At 41.4% G+C, this 21671-nt stretch overlaps 1 protein-coding gene across 2 annotated transcripts in view; it reads right to left on the minus strand.

Annotated features, from left to right (window-relative positions):
* Positions 1 to 244: 244 nt before the first annotated feature.
* Positions 245 to 21671, minus strand: part of epha4a (eph receptor A4a) — a 40519-nt gene continuing 19092 nt past the window's right edge. Inside the window, exons 4-18 of one of the 2 annotated variants that reach the window (XM_079820322.1) lie at positions 20555 to 20710; positions 15814 to 16149; positions 13012 to 13136; positions 11807 to 11966; positions 11293 to 11404; positions 8974 to 9032; positions 8590 to 8703; positions 8242 to 8427; positions 4953 to 5014; positions 4635 to 4844; positions 4223 to 4399; positions 3930 to 4123; positions 2935 to 3093; positions 1705 to 2588; positions 245 to 1340 (exon numbers count right to left, since the gene is read on the minus strand). In XM_079820322.1, the coding sequence (XP_079676448.1) occupies positions 2474 to 2588; positions 2935 to 3093; positions 3930 to 4123; positions 4223 to 4399; positions 4635 to 4844; positions 4953 to 5014; positions 8242 to 8427; positions 8590 to 8703; positions 8974 to 9032; positions 11293 to 11404; positions 11807 to 11966; positions 13012 to 13136; positions 15814 to 16149; positions 20555 to 20710 (2165 nt within the window). In that variant the 3' untranslated portion in view covers positions 245 to 1340; positions 1705 to 2473. The remainder of the gene's footprint in view (positions 1341 to 1704; positions 2589 to 2934; positions 3094 to 3929; positions 4124 to 4222; positions 4400 to 4634; positions 4845 to 4952; positions 5015 to 8241; positions 8428 to 8589; positions 8704 to 8973; positions 9033 to 11292; positions 11405 to 11806; positions 11967 to 13011; positions 13137 to 15813; positions 16150 to 20554; positions 20711 to 21671) is intronic. The other variant, XM_079820323.1, reaches the window with a different exon arrangement.

Raw genomic sequence — 21671 nt, forward strand, 5'->3', positions numbered from 1 at the left:
ACCACCACATTCGACCGTTTCGTTTCAACTGCGGCCAAAATGTAATAGAAATATGTGACCAGCATTGGAGCCAACTGTCCGCTCTCACCCTCGGCTGCCACTTTATGTGGAAATAAACACGGATCCATTTCTCTCCATGTGAGAATACCTCATCAGACGCCGCATCCAAATACCTTTCCAGCAATCCGTTTCAAGGAATTAGCAGAATTAGCCACACAAATCAATTTAGACGTTAATTACAATGCACTTGGCAATCATTTATTTCTCTCATAGCTCTATTTTACAATTTACAAACTAGATAAAAAAAGACCATAAATAAATGACATGTTTCATGTACCTAAATTCATCAAATAAAAATGGAAGAGGGAAAATGATGACATAATTGTGCACAACCTTAAACTTAAAATGTCTAGATCATCTGGGGGAACATGTGAATTGTTAGTGTTCTTCCGGGAACAAAAAAAACCTACATTAGGAGACTTGGCACGGTACATTCTATTGAATTTCTCTCCTCTCACATTCATTGCATATTCCAAACAGTTCCTAAACAGGTAAGGAGGGAATATCGAAAGATGAAACGGGAAGAAAGCAAAGTCAGATGCATTTCATACGAGAATGCGTCACATTAACAAGAAGTCTCTCAGATTGGAAGGACGGATGTGGTTGATGTGAAACAGAGCACACTTGAAATGTTAACAGTTTTTTTTTTCCCTTTTTATAAACATTCCTGTAATAAGTTTATTTTAGGTACAAATAACGTGCCTCTTCTTGCAGTCCGCATTCAGACCATTCGAATTAGCATTGAAATAGTTTCATTTGAGTCAAAGGACCCAAATAAATGTGCCGTGTTTTTAAGTTACAATCTCCAGCATTGGTAAGAAGCGAAGAACAGCAGTGGCTTAGAGTATATAGCAAACAACTCCAGTATGTTGGTCTCCAGAGAGCAGCCACAAAGTTCTGCAGTCTTAGCGCACATCATGTGCTTTTGTCCTTTGTGTATGCACCTCAAAACAAACCGTCATCCTTCAAAGAAAACAGCAACATGCTGCACTGAGAACGGAGAGTTTTTCCTGTCAAGAGTGAGACCAAATGAAAATGTTCATTATATCTCTCATCGAATCTCTTAGGAGACAACCGAAGGGCCCTCAACCGCTTCTCGGGTTGTTTGTCATGTTCTCAGTCTCCCGTCGTGGAAGCGTTCAGCATTTGCTGGGAATCATGGGAATTGAAGTCCTTTGTCCCGGTGTCAAGTAAATGTAGTTATTGAAACCGCAATGGATGCGAGTCTGCATCGGGTTTGACGGAGGATATCGCTGCGGAGCAGATGTGTGAAGGTGACTCTGTGGAGCGAGAGAGAGAGAAAGAGAAAAAGAAAATGATTATGATTCAGGGATTCAAAGCGCGTCCTGTAAACAGACCAGAACACACAAACGCAGCATTAATTGAAGTAATCCACAGAGTATGGAAACTGAAATTGCTCTGTTTGCTCTGTTGCTGGGGAGCCTGGGAAAAACACATTTTACATTGTTGGCGCTGTTTTCATTTTGAGCTCATCCCATCAAACGGCACCGATATATATATCCCTTGTGTTCATCGGTACTGGTTCTAATCCCAACTAATGAGCGGATAAATAACTGCAGGGGACAGAGAGGAAGTAGAGCAGATCCCATAAACATTGGGTCGGACTTGTTACTTTGTGCTTACCTTAGCTCAGCTCTGATGGAACTTCCAGTAAAGGAGACATGTGTTGATTTCACGGCCCGCCGAAGGTCCCCGGAGACAGAGAGGCGAGGAGAGAGAGGGCATGGATGGAGCAGGGAAAAACCGTGGAGACCGAGGTGGAGAGAGAAAGATGTAAACTGAGGGCCGATTTTTCTATTCCAATACAGGCCAAGTGGAGCGGTGTGGAGAATTGCGGAGTGGAGACAGATATTCCATTCTTAGGGTGGGGAGACCTGGAGACCTTCCAGAACTGGTCTTCCATTGTAGACGTTTAGAAGATAAATGCCTCGTGAAATCCCCAGGAAAAAAGTGGTAAAGAGTGCATAAAATCTTTATCTCCAACGCCTCTATTTCGTGTGTTAAAAATCCACCAGGTGCCGCTGACTCAAGTAACCATGAAATGGCAAAAATCCAGTACTATTTATACATTTACTTACAGTCACATACATACAAAAAAATCAAATAAACGAACAGCAAAACTCCTTCGTAGTTTCATTGAAATGCAAAGTTTCCTACAATCATATCCAGAGCATCAGTACAGCGCGGGACAACCCTCTTGACTCGACGGCGGGGATGGCGTTATTGAAAGAAAAGTGCTGTATTGTTCCTCTGAAATCGTTTTCTGTTTTATTCTTTTTTCCCCAAAATTTAATTTAAAGTGCATGGATGAGGTAAATGGATTTTCTTAGAACCAAAATAAAAAATGAAGTCCAAAGAATGTTTCGAGTTTGTGTGTTCTGATCCCATGGGTTCAGACAGGAACCATCCTGTCTTGCATTTGTTGCATCTGGGACAGCATTCCCTGCGCGCTGTTGAGGATCTTATCCTGATGTGCGGCAGAAGAGATCCCTATCCTCGCCATGTCTCTGTTCCAATAACACACAAGACAGAGGTGATGAGAACATGTTTAAACTCTTTTTTTTTTGTCCCTCTCTCCTCATTTGCTTTTAACATGAAATCTAAGAACTCGATCCTGGCTGAACATTTGAATGCCAAAGTAGAAGTTCTCAATGCTTCAATGGCAACTGCAGGATTTTTGCACGGAAATGTGACTACTGAACCCATACGTCAGGACTGTGTATCCCCGAGCGCTGATTTAAGAGCTGGGTTTCTTTCCCTTGTATTAGTCAAAAGTATGCCTGAAGCCAACATACACACATCACACATCTCCTAACACCTTAATAGTGCCCAGTATTTGGTCACGGGACTCACTCTTGTGTCATGTGGACCACAGCCTCTGGCGTGGTGTAGCCAGCAGCAGTGAAGTTGTCTCTGTAACGTTCCATGTTGATGGCCTGCAGCCAATCGGCAACTGATCCCAAGTTAGATGTGAATTCTGGGCTGCTGGGCTCCAGGAGGGTGGTGTTGGGTCTAGAAAAAGAGAAAAGACTTAGTTAGGAGCCCCAAGAGCTTGGGCTGGCTCTGTGTTGCCCACTTTGAACAACGTATGAAAGAACAATAAAAGACTTTATTGCTGTGAGCATCACTTCATTGGAACACGTTTATATAACACTGCCAGTCATGCATTTAACATGCACTTATGTGCCACAGCTGAAAACACATTTACAGCAATCTAAATCACTGGAGACTGGACCCAAGAACATGGCCTATACGAGAAGCGGCATGCCCATTCAAACTGAGCAAAGATTTTGAGCCAAGTGGATTTTAAAAGATGTTGAGCTAATTATTTTTTTATTTTCATTTTTAGAAAGGGCAAAAAAATTAATAAATAATTAAGTGAATGCAACTTCCAAAAAATAAAACAAATTAATCAAACATTTTATATTAAACTTTAAATATTTAAACCAGATACATATATACATATATATATATATATATATATATAAACTTTTATTTTGGGTGCGATTAATCGCGATTGAAGGCTATTTTCCAAGCACTGAAAATCTATTGTAATTGTAAGGATTAGTATTTCTATTATTACTATTATAAATATAACGTCCAAAATAATAAAATGAATTACATTACAAATGATCATAATTATACAAATTATCCAATTATCATAATAATTCATATAATAATTATTGAAAAAAAAAAGGTTTTACAATTGTTGAAAAAAAAATACAATAAAACGGGTATGGAAACATCTCAGACATGGAAATAAGTGCACCAGAACTGTGACTGATGCACCATCAAAAAATAGGTGCATGTTGCCCCTTGACTTCTGTGACAGATATTTTATTTATTACCTGGCTATCTCTCCTCCCGTCCTTTTCAGGCTGTTGGGGTTACGGATAAGTTTGTCCAGCATGTTGACAATTTGGCTGAACTTTGGCCTTTCAGCGCGCTCTTTCTGCCAACAATCCAGCATCAACTGGTGCAAAGAAACTGGACAGTCCATGGGCGGAGGCAGCCTATAGCCTTCCTCAATTGCCTTTATCACCTGAGACAGAGAAAGATCCAAATGAGTTAAACACAACAGCTGAAATTTTAAACGCTGAAGCTCTGAATCAATCTCGTCCAGTCCTTATAAAACACTTACATCCTGGTTACTCATGTCCCAGTATGGCCGCTCTCCATATGACATCACTTCCCACATGACGATGCCGTAACTCCACACGTCGGAAGCGGAGGTGAACTTTCTGTATGTAATGGCTTCAGGGGCAGTCCAGCGAATAGGAATCTTGCCTCCCTGTGATTGATATGTTCCTGTTATTTCCTTTCAAAAGAGATAGCAAACACATGCATCGAGGTTAATCATACACACGCATGCACACACACACACACACACACACACGCATGCGTTGAACTCAATATTAGGGTTAGTTGGTGATTTCTATACTACTTGAAAAGAACAACCACATACATGCGGGTTAAATGTTGAAGATAAAGGGTTAAAAAGCTTGTGTTAGGGCTGCAAACAAAAGTAAACAAACGTAGGTAATTAGACTTACCCTGGTAGTGTAAGCAGCATCTGGGTCTTCCTCCAAAACTCGAGACATGCCAAAGTCAGACACTTTGCACACCAGGTTACTGTTCACCAGTATGTTGCGTGCCGCCAGGTCACGGTGGACGTAGCTCATGTCAGACAGATACTTCATTCCTGAAGCAATACCACGCAGGATGCCCACCAGCTGAATTACAGTAAACCGCCCATCGTTCTTCTATGGAAGGAATAACATTTATAGTTAAAAGATGTTTAAGCCAATACAGTACTAAACGACTGCCGGGTCAAAACGACATGCTTGAAAAAACCCACAAACTAAACCTACCCTGAGAAAAGCATCAAGGGATCCGTTCTCCATGTATTCAGTGATGATCATAACTGGCTTACCTGCGTGGAGAAATACAAAACATTTGAATAAATTATTAAAATGACATTTCATCAATGTATAGCATGCAGGTAAAAAGTGACAGTAAATCAGTTCCACAAGCATCACAGCTGTTTTCACCATTCATAATAATACGAAATCTTTCTTGAGCAGCAAATCAGCATATTAGAATGATTTCTGAAGGATTATGTGGCGACTGAGTAAGGATACTGGAATAGTTAGGTTTTCGAATATATTAAAATAAAAATAAAAACGTATTTTTGATCAAATAAATGCAGCCTTGTGAGCATAAGAAACAAACGTTTGCACTTTAGAGTATATATCTTATTTTTGACTTGAGTTGCCAAGTTGGAAATCTGATTTCTGTTCAAAAAGCAACATCAAAGCCAGCAGATAGCTACATAATTGCACCTGATTGGATGCAGTTTGCCCTACTCAGAACCAATCAGAGTTGTTAAATCTAGGTACTAAACCAATTATCTGCTTAAAGCTTGGTACACACTCCGCAAGAACCAAGACATTTGTTCGTTTTCTCGAGGTGGCAAGAACAAGAACAAAGTTTGTTCTGGCCAGGGCATTCCATACTTCACGAGAAAAGCAGGTGCCGAACATTTCCGTTTCTCCACATTAACCCCGCCCACTTTAAGTTTCTGACCAATCACACAATAGTTCTTGGACACCCACAAGAAAAAAGTTCTGCTCAGATGATGTGTCGAGAACAAGCTGCGAGGACTCCCAATCCAGGGCTGCGAAAACAAAATGGCGTCAATTTGTTCTCGCAGCCCTGGGAGCGAAAACTTTTTTCTCTGTTCTTGCATAGTATGTAATGGCCTTAAATCACTTGTCTTCAAGAACGAAAACACAGTCAAATAGTGATTCCAAACTCAAAATGTAGAGAAAAATGCAGAGATTGTATATGTTGTTTATAGCCGTGTGCACTTAAGGCACACATCAGTACATTTGAATGACACTTCCCAATCAAGAAGTGTTCGTTCGCAAGCCCCTCCTTTCTCACACTCCCCCCTCTCTTCCTCTTCGCTCCTGTTTGCGAGTGGGATTTCTGTGTAGGTTTGTTTACTGAATGCGGCCGTTGCTGGAGGCTATCAGGACTGGATTCCCACATTACCTGCCAGTCAGTACAGAGACAAGGCAATGCTATGGCAACGCAAGCCCCTCTCACGGAGCCAAAAGGATGGAGAGCAGGGGCTTCACAATAGAGGACAATGGCACATGCACACACGCCTACATAGAGCCGCTCACAAACTCATAGACACACACACTTCACCTCAGAGGAATCATTGCAGTGTTCTAGCGGTGCCTTCATTATGCAAATACAATCTTGCATTTAATGCCAGCGCATAAAAGACTGCGCCCACCAAGCCCGTCTGTGAAAGCTTTCTGCAGAGACGGCTGGCACCCTGTTTCTCTCCCGCTCTCAGAGGCTTAGGGGCATTTTGTCTTTATTTATTTAGGACAATTTCTACATCATTAGTAATTTATTTAACAGGTTTAATTGGCCTGGTTGGAGGCGTAGGTTACGAGAGAGGGCTGCCATTGTCTGTTTGTAATAACAGTTATCCTGAAGACACTACTTCTGCCATGCTGAGGATTATGGGAGAAGGGTTGCAAATAATAAACAGCACTTCATGCTTCACACTAAGCGGGCTATGCAACAAAAGCTCTGTTATAGGAAAAGTTATGATCACATTGTATCATGCATTTTCCTAGTTTTTCATCTCAAACCATCCTAAAAATAAATAAATATACAATTAAAATGAATTAAAATAAAATAAATAATAAAATAAAATATACAATTCAAATGAATAAAACAAATAGTCTGGTTCAGTTTGGCCCAGTTAATGCACTTGCTCTTTAAACAAACTCAGTGAAAGGCGTACTTCCATTCCTAGAGTTGCCATATTGAGTGTTATAATTTCTCCCATTTATTTTTCCACGAGTGGTCTCTCTCTCCTGCTCCTTAAAATGTCTCTGTCTTGCTCTCTGTTCCACTTCTGTTCTCTTTCTCTCTGTGTAACCCATCTGTTGGCATTGTCTTCACTAATACATCAGAGAGGATGGGGATTTGCCAGGGCTATCTGGAGAAAAGATGTGACTCAGTGGGATTGTGGGATTGTTACATGTCTGCAGAAGCCCCTGCATATGAATGCAGCTCTCTTCCATGCAGTCTACCAAAACAAACTAAAAAAAAAGCACACATATTCATCTTTGTGTTTCTCTAGAGCTCCCTAGCTGCCAGACAGCACAAGAGCCATCAGCGTGAGAAGACACTAAGGGTGTTCTTCAGTCCAGCTGTCAAACGCAAAGCCATCAAATGCAAATCACAGCTCCACCACATGTACACACAGACACACACACACCAGGTCCTCTGCATATTTGTTATGCACAGTGAGGGCCGGCCACAACTACACTCTAGAGGTTTCTTAAACACACATATAAGAGAGTCAACTTTCAATCAATAATGAGTTATTAAAAGGTTTGATGTCAGGTCTGCCAGTCAGCCAAGATTCCGTTCTGGTAATTGGAAGGGTGCATTACAAAAAGACAGGGTTGATTTTCATCAAATTGGGGAACGGGGAGTACGTCATTTCTTTAGCATGGTTCCAAAAGGCATTTAAGATGCAAACAGGAGAAAGGCATCAACAGTAAAAAATTTTAGAAGCAAAGTGGACCAATTCTCAAGCAAAGGCTTTTGATGGCTAAAAGTCGAAAACCTAAAGAAATGAAAACCATCAGCTCTACAGCAGAGCTTCAATGGGTGGCCAAATAAGCTGAAAACACAGCAAACAATAATTTTCTTAACAAGCATTTTTGTCTTGTTTTTCCGTACAATTATGTAAACATCCTTTTCGTCCTTGTGAGAAGCAAAATTGCATATATTTTGATATTTTTTAAAGGGTTAGGATATTTTCTAAATTTAAGGAGGTTCGCTTAAAAAATATAAACAATACAATTGAGAATTGAATTTATTTGAGAACATTTTTAATATATTCTTTTTCTAATTATCTTATTTTAGGCTTAGATATTTCTGTTGAACAGCACCACAAAAATCAATATGCATCACTTTGTAAAAAGGCTTTTGATGAAAAGTGACGCACACAGCTTGAATCAACAAGCTCATGATATGCAAAATATATGCAAAACCAGAACAAATCTGTCTGAAAGGATGGGGTCAAAGTAAACGAGTAGCTCGATCACATTATAAACTCACATTTGGTGACGACTCCCTCCAGTCGGATGATGTTGGGGTGGTCAAACTGGCCCATGATGCTGGCCTCGCTCAGAAAGTCCCGCCTTTGCTTGTCGGTGTATCCTGCTTTGAGGGTTTTTATGGCAACGCAGATCTCACGCTTTCCAGGCATTTTGAGACGGCCACTGCACACCTCCCCGAATTCTCCTTTAAACGGAAAAACCAGGCTTGAATCAAAAATGTCTGTGGTACATAATGACCCATGAGATATCTCTGGAATGGTGGGCTAACATTTCACTGTAACAGTTGTGGTCTAGCTACACTCAGTCTGAGACACACGGAAAGGAAAACAGCAGGTCGTTTGCTCACCAATGCCGATGACCTTTTCAATCTTGATGCAGGAGGCGTCGATTTCTTTAGCAAATTCACGGACTGCTTGGTTGGGGTCCTCGTAGGTGAAGGGGTCCACATAGATCCGGACCCCTGTGGAGAAATGGAAAGAGGTGCCTACATGTTAGGAGGTTGAGAGTAGAGGAGGGGAGGATAGCTGGCAGACAGACAACATGATGAATATACAACATCTGTTTTCCATTCTCCTCCTCCTCTTGTTGGCTTCTGTCTGTCCTCCACCACACTGAGAACATATGAACATACAAACCTTCTCTTCTCCTATATAACCTTTTCCTTTTAGCTTAGTTGATACATACATCTTTGAGAATGTGTCAGTGTGTGTTTATTTGGCCACAGCATTACCTGGATGTAAATGTCTCTCCTCATCAGAATCCTGTTTGGCTTTGCTGTATTTACTTCTCCTGTTAACACACAGAGATGAGAGAGATTTTAATCCACAGAAAAGAAAATCACAAATGAGATCTTTTTAATGTCTCACTGGCTTCTTTCAGGCAGGAATTAATTCTTTTAGATTGAACAATGTCGGAAACTGCGCTCAGATTTTTTAGATAGCAAAGTGTGCAATGTGAAAGTCAGAGAGTAAATTAACTTAATATTTTTGCATAAATGATTTGACATTTTATTATTATTACAACACCCTCTAAAGCAGGCTGTTCACCTTCAGAGGTTATGAATGTTTTAGCTATTATTAAAACAGTTTTAATAAAAGATTGTCAGATAATAAGGCATTTTAGGATACAAATCTGAGATTTACAACTAGAAACATAACTGAGCTCTCTAAGTCTCCTGATATATGAAACAATCACATTAGAAATAAAAGAAAAATTCTCAGAGAAATCAGCTGAAACATTTGTACAAAACATTCACCCAGACTAACTGGCATGTGTGAGCCACAGTGGGCCAGTCAATGTAGTAGGTCAATCTTTTGAAAAACCTTAAACCTTTTCCATAAAAGTGGGGCTGTAAAAATCTGCAAAGCTAATAAAGCTGCACAGAGTGAGAGAGAGACTTCATCAAAGTAGAAAGAAGGTCTGTTCATGAACCAAGTCCATTTGCCTTTCATCTAAAATCATTTAGAGATTGACAGATAAAGAACAAACAGCATTGAGGTAGAGAGAATGACAGACGAACAAACACAAACTCATCAAGTGGCCAAAATGGCAACAGAAATTCCATTTAAAACCACCCCACCCCCTCTTCTAAAAACATCACTCTTTGCCTGTGCACAATGACATAAAGGAGCTAGAATGTGCCACCTTCAAAGTTACCATTTCACCCAATCACCTACTCACCCCTTAGGGCCAACCGCTGACCCCTCTACATGGGCGCAGGGAGCAGAATAGAAGCAATGGAACAGATAACAACCCCGCCTAGGACGTTGCCCTAACCCAAGACTCCCTGCTGGGGATGGGGTCACCTGCCTGTATATAGAAAGGGGGGGCTCAACCAGGAATGCACAACTGCTGTTATTGTTTTTCTAGTGCGTTCTGGCGCTGACAAAGACCCCCAAGGTTTGGGGCTAGTGAAGGAAGAAAAGGTTATAGGGAGGGAGAGGGGCATATCCACAGGTAGAACAGGAGGAAAGAGCCAGGCTTTAACGCCTGAGTGCGCCGCAGAAGCTAGAAATAGCTCTGCCTGCAGGGGGCCATGCCTTCGTGGGAGGAGGCCCTGCCATCCGCCCGAGCGGCCAGCACACGTTTATTTTAGGAATAAGGAGATTATCAGGTGTGATATCCAAGTACAGAAGCAAGAAACCTCACAGCTTTGTGCAGGGCTATAACCCCCCTCCTTCGCCTCCACGATCGAGCGGTTGGTGTCCCCTCAAGGTAGAGAAGGGCAGGCCAAAGGTGAGAGCTACTTGAGAGGTGTAGTCTTGTCTCCCACTCATGGGCTCCACTGAGGAAGTGCTTAATGGATGCTTGGCCAAAACAAAAGCCCCATTCATTAGCTTGAATTGTTAGTTTCACCCTGAATGAGGGTGATGGCTCTCTTTGGGTACTTTGAGGATGCGAAGATGATTATCTTGGCTGATAATGATGCAATGTTAGACACTCTCACTTCGGTCTTGGGAAACTCCAATCGGACACAAAGGGAGGAGGCCTTCAGAAAGGGAAATGTAGCTGATGATAACCATGGTGGAGTAAGAGCGTAGCTGGCTGAGAGTTTGGCAAAAAAAATTTGTTTGATTAAGGTAAAGCAACCATGACATTTCGCCCGTGGGAGTATGACAGTTGCTCTGATTGAGTACGGTACACAGACGCACATACACTGTCCTGCCGTGCGTCTCCCTTGGGAATGGTACGTCTTCCCTACGGATTCCGACACACATGGCACAGAGACCCGTAGCAGCCCAGCGGAGACTAATCAGGCAGAGCTGCCAGCGGCCTGTCACAATACCACTAGCTACACCACAGGAAAAAAGAGAGCGAGAATGCAGGAAAGAGGAGGAGGAAGAGCTGTGAGAACCAGACTGATGGACAGGTGGAGAGAGGGGAAGACAGCAGGAGAACAACAGATAGAAAGACTGATACAGGATGACAGACAGGGTGAGGGAGAGGTGACAGAGACGCCCACAGGGACAGGGGGAGAGATGGAGGAATGATTCCTGTTTCAGACAGTATCTGTGAGACGACTGACACCCAGTTGGGACGGGTGGCTTACCTGCGGCTGATGATGAAGACTCCGATGAAGATGAGTAACAGAATCACGCTGCCAATCACAGACACCAGTAGCACGGTGGAGTTAGCACCATCTCCGATGATGGGAGAGGGAACTAAGAGGAAAAACAACATTAAAGTTCATCTCAAATGTATAATTCTCATTTAAAGTGTCAGCCATTTTGAATTCTTACAGAAGAGCCTAGTTTCATAAGAGTGGAACAAATCCTGTTTCTTTTAAGTTGCTGAAACAACCTAGTATCAAAGCTCGAAAACATTCCACTCGTTACAGAGTTTGCTTTAAAGTGCTTTTAAAAATACCAGCGACTTTGTAGTGAGCAAACAAAGAAACTATCGTAAAGAAAAGGAAAACATACACATGGGCTATAATTATGTTACTTTAGAGAAATAGTTTCCGGATGAATGGGTGATCCCACCCTAAAATTCAACACAAGTCTCTAATTGTGGAAACAAAGACTTGCCATTGTCGGCTCGGTAACATGCACATGGAAACCTACCTGAGTTGGTCATGAACTCGAAGGGGGCACTGAAGTCTCCGTAGCCAGCAGCAGTGCGGGCACGCACATGGAATACATAGGAGGTGAGTGGGCTCAGGCCTTTAATCTCGGCACTTCGGGACGTGGTCTTCATTATGCGATAGCTGCGCTCATTTTGATCCTGATTGGATGAGAGAAACAGGAACCAACAGTTGAACAAACTTGTGGGATTTGTCATTAGGATTGTTTTATTTGGAATCAAACCCTGATAAAACTAAACGGAAGAGGGATTTGTTTAAGGTCTGACACAGAAACTACAGCCAGGCTTTTGTAGGGAAAACCGCAGCCTTGTTGTACAAAAACAAGGCTGCCATCTTTGTTTTCACTCGCTCCCTTGGGTGTAACCTGAATTTGCTTGTTCAAAATTCCCCCGTTTCATCACTACATCCAAACCACTTAAACAATGTGGAGTTTGAACCAAAACAAGCAAAGGAACTAAGTTTAATTATTTTTTTTTCAATGTCCCCTAATGTTTGGCTTATAATTGTTGGATCACGAAACAAGAACCTTTGTGTCTTGGTCTTGAGTGTGTGTCAGAGTGTGTTTGCAATGGAAAACATCAGCATGTAAGGGAAAGGAATCTGACCACTGCTGCAATCTGTAATCAGTCAGCCAGAGGAAGACACAGCGGGAGCAGAGAGAGGAGAACGCTGTTATCCTCTTTCTATCCTAACGGCCCGCTTGCTCCACCCTAGATCTGTCCATCCACCCCATGCTGTTCTGACCCGCCGGTTCACCAGACTCCTGCTGCGAGTGTGAGTGAGTCTGGTCTGGCCATGAACTAAAATGCAGCTCTCTCGTTTTGATATACAGTACCTGACATCATACTGCTCAATGAAGGCTTCACATTGATTGCTACACCTTAATCGGCGGTTTCAAAGCAGCATATTTCCCATTTGTATTCTCTGACAAGTACATTTACAAAAGTACATCCCTAATCTACAGCTGCCAGGATGAGGAACCTGCCATCTTAAAACTAAATCCAACCAGCATAGTTTTTCTGGTGAAGTTGGTTGACCAAGCTTTCTGATTAAGAAACCTAATTGGGCTGTACACCAACGTCCAAAACACAACATATGCTGCTGACCACATATGCTAGTCTTTTCAAAAAGGAAGATCTCACCAGGGCCACATTTTGGAAACTACTTTCCTATGAATCATCTCACCTTCTCGTAGTACTTGACCTCGTACTCAAGAATGACTCCGTTGGGTCTCTCGGGTTGCTGCCATGCCAAAGACACAGCGTGTCTAGTGATGTCCTTGGCCTGGATGGTGGTAACCGGAGAGGGAGCTGGAAGAAGAGAAAATCACAAAGCGAAAAAGCTTAGTTTTGCTAAGAGCACTGACCACCTAAGCTGTTTCATGGAAAAATAAACATGTTAGTGCCATAAAACAATGAAAAGGTATGAGATTAGAGATATGTATGCTGTCAAACTGAGAAAACCTGAAAAACACCTAAACGCTGGAAGCTACACAAGTTAGCATGTGACGATGTAGTGATTACAGGTTCGCAACTCCCAGAAAAAGGTTGGATCACCAAAGTGATGCACCCATTATATCATCATCATTACGGATCCACTATGAGAATAAGGCAAGTGCTCCTGATTCTTTTCCTCCTCTCATAATTCCACTTTGCTACTACAGAAGGTCCATTGATGTAGTCATCTAGGGAGCACATTCTTATCTGTAATCTTTAGGGTTTTATCAATGACACTCTGCAGCTGCCAAAGGGGAATTTAAGCCAGACCCTGAGACGATTCTGGCCTAGTTTCTTAGCACAGATGAAAATTATAATTAGAAACAGATCAGTGTTTAATATTTATCTTCTATTAACTCGATTTTTACATTTCCTGTCGAAAATCAGGAAAACGTGTTGCTATGCAGTTGTTAAGCTGTTCTCAATGGGTGCAAAATAAATGTTATATGGTTACTAAGCAGGGTTTGAAATTAGCAACCCGCCAAATGCAGGTAAAAATCAACTGTCACGAGTAACGCTGTAAAATCACTAGCCAATATGGCGGGTCACTTACTATTTTTACTCACTTTTTATTTATGAGCGCACTCATATGCGCTGCCTGTCAATGTCCTGTCTATGACGCACCAGAATCGAGTTCTCTTTCGCTCTTGAACAAACAATAACATAGAGAATTATGCCAAAGTGCCCATTTTGTTAAAAAAATCTCCTCATAAGAGCAGTCTTAAATTAGTTAAATAACACCTTAAATGAACTTGTTGAGAGTTGAGAGAAAAGTAGATGAGATGTGCGTGACAGTGCGTCAGATTAGCGTCTTGTTCGGCAGCAGCAGATATCAAAGTGACAGCAGCCACAAATGATGTCCATCATTAATGTTAATCAAAGAATAAAGGTAACAGAGCAAAGTGTGGCTTTAATAAGGATTAAGGCCTGTACACACCGGGACGAATATCGCGCGCGCTTATCGCCAGCGTTTTTCGTGCCGTTTTTCGGCGCGTCTTGAGTGTTCACACCCAAGCGATTTTCACTGGCGCTGCGCCGAGTGAATGTGCACATTCAGTCGATGCGCTCCCGGTACACATGATGGTGCTGCGGCACTTTAAGCCTCTGACACTCGCTTGTCACACAGAAGGAGAAGAGAGACAGTATTTACGTGCTTGCCAAAACCATAGACATATTATGTATATGGACAAAACCATTCACACACTTTTTGCTAACTGGCAAGCAGCATTAGCAGTTCATCTTCTTCTTTGTCTACTTACTACTTCTTCGTCGTATCAATGTGTGCTCGGCAAGACCGTTTTGTGCTTGAGCGCCACCAAGTCGTGTTTTACTGTCACTTCAGCAGCTCCAGGCACGTGAACAAAAACGCCGATCTCATTGGTCGGACAGTTTTTTACGCGCCGCGTCAAAATAAAAAAAACGAACCCGAGGCGTTTTTTAAAAAATGACGCTTTTACGCCTGGCGTTTTGCGCGTCGGTGTGAACACTCACATTGGCGCCCATTGTTTAGTCTCGAGGCGTTAAACGTCGGCGATAAACGCGTGCGAAAATCGTCCCGGTGTGAACAGGCCTTTAATCTGAATTTGATTTATTATTTATGCAGTGCAGACTGTTTGGTAACTTTATTAATTTTCTGTATATTTCCTACCTGTTAGACAAGAAGGTCACAGGTAAATATGACATATACTGTATATCTGATTTATTTCTCTTTTATTTCTTTTTGGTTAGTAGAAGTTCTGAATGTCCGATGAGTGATGATAAAAAAAAATTTGTAGCCAAATTGGCCGGTGAGTGAAAAAGTTCATTTCAAACCCTGTTACTAAGGTAATACTGATATCGCCATTAGCAAGCATCAGTAGAGAAAAGCAGATCTGGCTTCAGTGCTGCAGGGCAATCTCTGCTCAGAACCCCGATATATGGGGTCATAAAAGCTAAGAAACAGACGGTCAGGAGTAAAGGTCTGTTTGAAGAGTGTTCTGTACAGGTGTGATGGCTATTACAATCAGAGTTCACCAAGACAATGATGGTGAGAATGACACTTGGAAGACCCCACTCCTGGGGGCCCTACACACTCAGTCCCCAAAGCCAGACAAAAAGGAACTTCCTGTCTCACGCTTTCTCAAGAACCCGAAATTAAACACCTTGTAAAAGTTAACAGTCCACTCAGCGCAAACAAATGCGAACAGCCAACAAATGCACATATGCGCAATTTGACCCGACACGCGGTTTAATGTCATAAAAATCCATTCTGACAGACACAGGCAAGAAGTAATTAGAAATTTCTCTGTGGTGATATAAGACAGAGTACTTTCACAGACGAGAAGCTGATTACTGAGTTGATGACTATGTTCAGTGTTAGACTGTGGTGACGAATTCAACACATCAGCCTGTGACCAGATCACATGACGACATCATCCTGGTATTTAATGAAGTCATAACTGTGGGAATATCACATTCAACAATAATTTGTGAACATAAACCACAGACTTACCCGCTTGGTTAGTGGTAACCGTCACAGACACCGCCTGTTCCGGTCCAGGACTCTGCTTGGAGACCCCATTGACAGCCCAGATCTCAAAGGTGTAGTTAGTGTGAGCCTGCAGGTCATTTATGGACACCCGGGTGGCACGTAGGCCCAGTTGCTGGGGGGAAAAATGGATGCCGTTGCCGCAGGGCTGACAGCGCTGGCCGTCCGAGCTGCACCGCTTGCATATGACGTTATAAGCAAGGTCCTGCCTGCCACCGGAGGATGCTGGAATCGTCCACTCCAGATTCACGGAGGTCTCATTCACATTGGAAATAAGGTGCTGAGGACCAGATGGGGGCTCTGCGAAAAGACAATTTTAGAAAAATAAACAGTTTAGAGAACTATGACAAAATATGCACATGATTTATGTTTCATTTCCGCTACAGTGATGTCTGAAAGTTTTGGAACAAACAAAACAGGATTATGACTGTGGCAGAGATTGATCTCAAAATACACCCTTGGCAAGGGAATCTTCAATGGTAAACAAATACACACCCGCGCACACACACACCCTTTTATTGCCACTGCAGGCAGATGATGTTACAGGCTATGACGGATACAAGTCTGTTTGTGTGCTTGTGTGTATTGCCGCTGTTTTTCAATGTGGTGTTTTCGTAAACCAGGCGCTGCTGAATTTAAAGATAATTACATTTATGACAAACCAGCACCACAGGCGACGCAGTGCTAGCTGCGCAAAAAGGAAATACACTAAACCCGCACACGAAAGAGCGAGAGAGAGAGAGAGAGAGAGAGAGAGAGAGAGAATGAGAAAGAGAGAGAATGATTACATCTCCATAATTGAGCAACTTGCTGATAGGGATCTCATAAATGCTAATTTGGTCGCCCTCGCTGCCATCTCTAGTATAGCAAAGCAATGACGTTCTTGTCATAAATATGGTTCTCTAAATCAGCAGTCTCAGGTTGACTTTCTCATAAAATCTGCCCGGAGCAACATTTTATTATTTAGGAGTTGCTCTTTTATTGCTCAGGAGACTTAATTGAGTCCTCGGGTATGTTATATTCAAGTATTAAGTTGAATATAAAGGTTTCTCCTAAAATTTCTGAGGAGAAATTAACATAGAAAGAAGTGTGACAATTGTCAACACGCATTATAGAGATTTTTTTAAATTATAATTTCGTTTAGAGAAAACTGGATGAGAAATGTTTGAGTTCAGATTGAAATGTCAAGACTTTGGTATCTTGACAACTTTGAGCAAAGTTTGAGACACTGTTGAGTTCTCTTTTGAAACTTTTGAGGATGTGAGATTTTTTGTTAAGGTCTTAGCAAACATGACAAAATCCACCTTATTTTTCAATGTGGAAGCAAGCTAATTCCTGGGGATTTGTGAGACTTCCAATTCATTAGCCGCAATAGGTACATAATTAAAAGAATAATAAAGTGCAGTTAATTGTAAAATGTCTCGGTTACGTATGGTAACCCTCGTTCCCTGAAGGAGGGAATGGAGACGTACGTCAGAGATGATCCGATGAAATGAGACCGACTGAAAGAGAATGTCTCGGTTAAGTATGGCAACCCTCATTCCCTGAAGGAGGGAACGGAGATGTACACTGAGAGTGACCGACTGAAAGGGAACTATTTGTGCTAAAAACCAGTACATTTATAATACGATACATTAAAAAATAAGATAACAAATACCAGTTTGCAATTTCAAGCAGCATAGTGGACTGTTTTTGTCCATAATAACTGGAAACGCATGACACAAAAAAGCCTTGTACAATCCAATTACAAATGGCTGCACTTGCATAACAAGGTAGATTGGCATTAAACAAGTGTCTCATTTTAATTACATTGCTCTCAAGGAAAAACAACTGAAATATTAGTCTCCTCATCTCCCACTGGATGGACAAACAAGTCGTCCGGAACACACTGGTTAAGCCAAAGTTGGCATATTTAGCTGGGATAGACAAGAGTACTTTAACTAGAAAGAAAAGTTACTCCCCTCACTCTTTAAAAGATCTCTGTTGAGATTTTTCATTCCTGTGGGTGGTCTCGGAGTTCCACACGTTTAACATTAAACTCAAAGAAGTGAGTGAAGGGGACAAACATTCAAACAGGATGTGTCTCATTATCCCTCCTCGAGATCTCCCCATATGGCAAAAGCCATTTTCAAATATCTCCATATCCTCCAAATCATTTAAACACTTCAAACACATATCTGATCCAGGTCTGGATTAGATTGAATTCCTCCTGGCTGAGCTTTAAGTGTAAATGGTCTTTAAACTCTGTTTAACCTGTATTAAGTATGTGGCTGCTGTACCCACCCGGCAGACTGGGGTGAACCGAGCTCGCTCCCACGGTGGCTCTGTGCCACACGCTCCGTGATTGACAGGAGCTGATTAAGTCGACTGGCTTCGCTGCATTTTAATACGATAAGGTGAGAGAGAGGCTCAGCTCGGCAAGCGTAATGGGGTCGTTTCTCTCGCGCCTCTTTGCTGTCTGTCTCCCCACTTTCTCGCATTTAGCTTTTTTCCCTCCCTTGCTACCTAGCGCCTTTTTATCTCGTTTTTTTTGTATGCGCCTTTTAGCACATTGGCTGCAGAGTATGTGACGGCTGCTTCTGGGTGAACGACAGACGGTGATATGAACGAGAGCTCCAATTAGAGAGAGGCTAGAGAAAGGAGATATAAGCGAGAAAGACAATCCGATACGTAAAATGGACGCCCGATAGGTGCATGAGAGCCCTTCCTCCCCCCACCTGCCGCCCCTGATCATTCAGATCTGGAAAACCTATTAAACTCGACACCATGAACACATCTGGCCTGGGTGCCTCTCTGCCCCTTTCCCAGAGATCTTTAATATATTTATCACGTAACGCTTTTTAGATCACCCCGGCCTAGGCGCGCGCGCGTGTGTGTGTCTGCAAGAACCTGAGTGATTCATATGTAAGAAAGAGCGTGTCATGATGTGTGTGTTCGGGTTTTTTTTACGATTAACCCTGTCGTCTTGGCTCAGAGCTGTGCCGCGTCAACTTTGCTGGTCTCTATTTAACAAGCAGAACACTGTTATCAAGTCTGACTCACCTCAGGGTCTGACACACATATCTATCTTTACTCATCATGACAGAGCTCCTCCCAACTCACTGCTCCACACACATATACATTTTCAGTCAGTCACAAAACTTTTTGATTAGACAATGCAGGAATAAAAGACACAAAATAACATCAGCTGCGATTAAACGTCCAATAATTTGTCACTGTCAAGCACTTTTTTTTGTCCTTATAGCCTTTAGGAAAACAGCTCCACTAGTGTGTGAAGTGAACAGCTGCAGTCTGATACACGTCCAGGCGGTGCTGGTTCTCCTGAGTGATATGTGCTTCCTCAGTTCAAAATCCCTGACCTGGTCTAATGATTGCTCATGTCCAGGGCGGTTTGTTTACGTCTGTTTTTAGTCTCACACAGCCAGACTTTTGACTACAAGCATAATCTGGTCCACATTACAGCTTATTCTGACCAACAACAGCACACAGGAAGAGACCATCTAACTGAAATCTAAAATGACCCTGTGACATTTAAAGGCGTGTAATTATGAAATGGAGTGTCTTTGAACTTTCCTCTAGATATTTGTAACAAGCTCGAATTTAGCATGTTTTCATGTTTTAAACATTCAAACTCATTCAGAATAAAACTGAAATTGTGATTTTTGCAAAGCCGGAATAACAGAACCAAATATTTATCAGATTTTTCCAGCATGTACAGAGTACCGTTCAGAAGTTTGGGGTTTATATGATTAATATGATTTTATTCAGCAAGGATGATCAAAAGTGACAGTAAAGATGATCAAAAGTGACAGTAAAGATGAAAATATATAATGTTACAAAATATTTCTATTTCAAATAAACACTGTTATTTGGAACGTTCTATCCATCAAACAATCCTGCAAAAAAGTATCACAGTTTCCAGATTTCCAGAATATTATGCAGAAAAAAAGTTTTCAGCATCGATAACAATCGATAACAGTATAAATCTGACTACAATTGGCAATGTATGCATGCACGAAAGACAGAAGTGATGCACAATGTGTATATTAATACCTGGATGTGTTTTTTGTTTAAGAAATATATATTTTTATTCAGCAAGAATGCCCTAAATTTATCAAAAATGACAGTAAAAAGAATCAAAAGTGACAGGTAAGATGAAAATGTATAATGTTACAAAATATTTCTATTCCAAATAAACGCTGTTATTTTGAACGTTCTATCCATCAAACAATCCTGAAAAAAGTATCACAGTTTCCAGATTTCCAGTATATTATGCAGAAAAACAGTTTTCAGCATCGATAATGATAAAAAAAAAATTCTTGAGCACCAAATCAGCATGAATTCTGAAGGATCACTAAAGACTGGATTAATGATGCTGAAAATTCAGCTTTGCTATCACAGGAATACATTTCAATTTGCAATATATTATATAATAAATACAAAAATATTATAAAAGAAAAAAGTTATTTTTGAATCGTTTAAGTTATTTTCACTGCATTTTTTTTTTTTATCAAATAATGCATAAGTGCAAAAGAGACCCCTTTAAATTAAAAAAAAAAAAAAATCTTATAAACCCCAAACTTTTGGACAGTATAAATCTGACTACATTGGCAATGTATGCATGCACGGAAGACAGAAATGATGTACAATGTGTATTTTACTCCATGGAGTCGGTGTGAACCCAAATCAAAGTAAATACACTTACGTGTGCAGGGCATAGAGGCAGGGTCCGTCTCAGACCTGAAAAAGCCTTTGTCACAGGCACAGGAAGTGGATCCCTCCCTCACAGAGTAACTGTGCAGGGGACACTTGGAGCAGCTGTCGTCTGTAGCCAGCGCTCTGTAGTAACCGATCTTACAGGCTGCAAAAGAGAGAGAAAATTGAGATGTTAATGATTATAAACTCTTCCACATATCCTGCTACAGTATCTCATAGTTTTGTGATAAAAATCGTAGTCTTTCACCTCCAGCAATCATAAAGACACTCTGTCTGTGTATGTTTATGTCAGGCCTGTGAAACACACTGTAAGGGAGTGGTGTGGAATGTCTGAATGACAGACAGCAGTGCACGGCTTTATGACACTCTAATGAAGAGAGGAAGTGATACCAGAGGAATGCACTGTCATTAATCCTAACACCCAAGCCAAGCCCTCTCTCTCTCCCTCTCAGCATTTGTTCTCCAGCTCTGTTTTCTCTTTCAATATCTCTTTTCAAGTTTGACCGCTTTCTTTAATTTCTTGTCCATTTTTGCCCTCCCTCCAGCTTTATTCTTTTCTCCCTTTGTTTGTTTTTGTCTTTCTACTTCCTTCTTTCTTTTTCTGTTGCTCCTAATATTCCACACACACAAACACGCGGCATAATTTCCTATTTATGGTGACAGAGACAAAGGAATGCTTTGAGGTCTTTTATTGACTTTTTTTCCTCTCTACAAAGCCATCGATACCCATAGAAGTACAGATAGCATTTGAACAAGAATAAAGCCGCACTACTTATGACATTTATCTAAGAGTTTATTGATCTGTAGATAGTGTACAGATGTGTTTCCCTAAAAGGCCCTATCAATGTAAACGCTCTGTATGGAATATCACAAATCATAATAATGCCCTTAGCGATAATCATACATGCTCTTAGCAAAGCATTATGGGAAAGAAACACAAGGCTTTTATATGACAAATAGGACAAACAAGCTTTCGTGTGTCAAGAGGATGGGCATTAAAGGGCAGTCAGAATGGGCTTTGTGTGTCATTCACTTACATTCATATGAATGCGAACAAATGTGAAGATATTTGCCTTTCACTGCGTACAAAAGTTTGGGTTTGGTGA

This window comes from Gobio gobio (genome assembly GCF_949357685.1).
Source record: "Gobio gobio genome assembly, chromosome: 6".
NCBI classification, from domain to species: Eukaryota; Metazoa; Chordata; class Actinopteri; order Cypriniformes; family Gobionidae; genus Gobio; species Gobio gobio.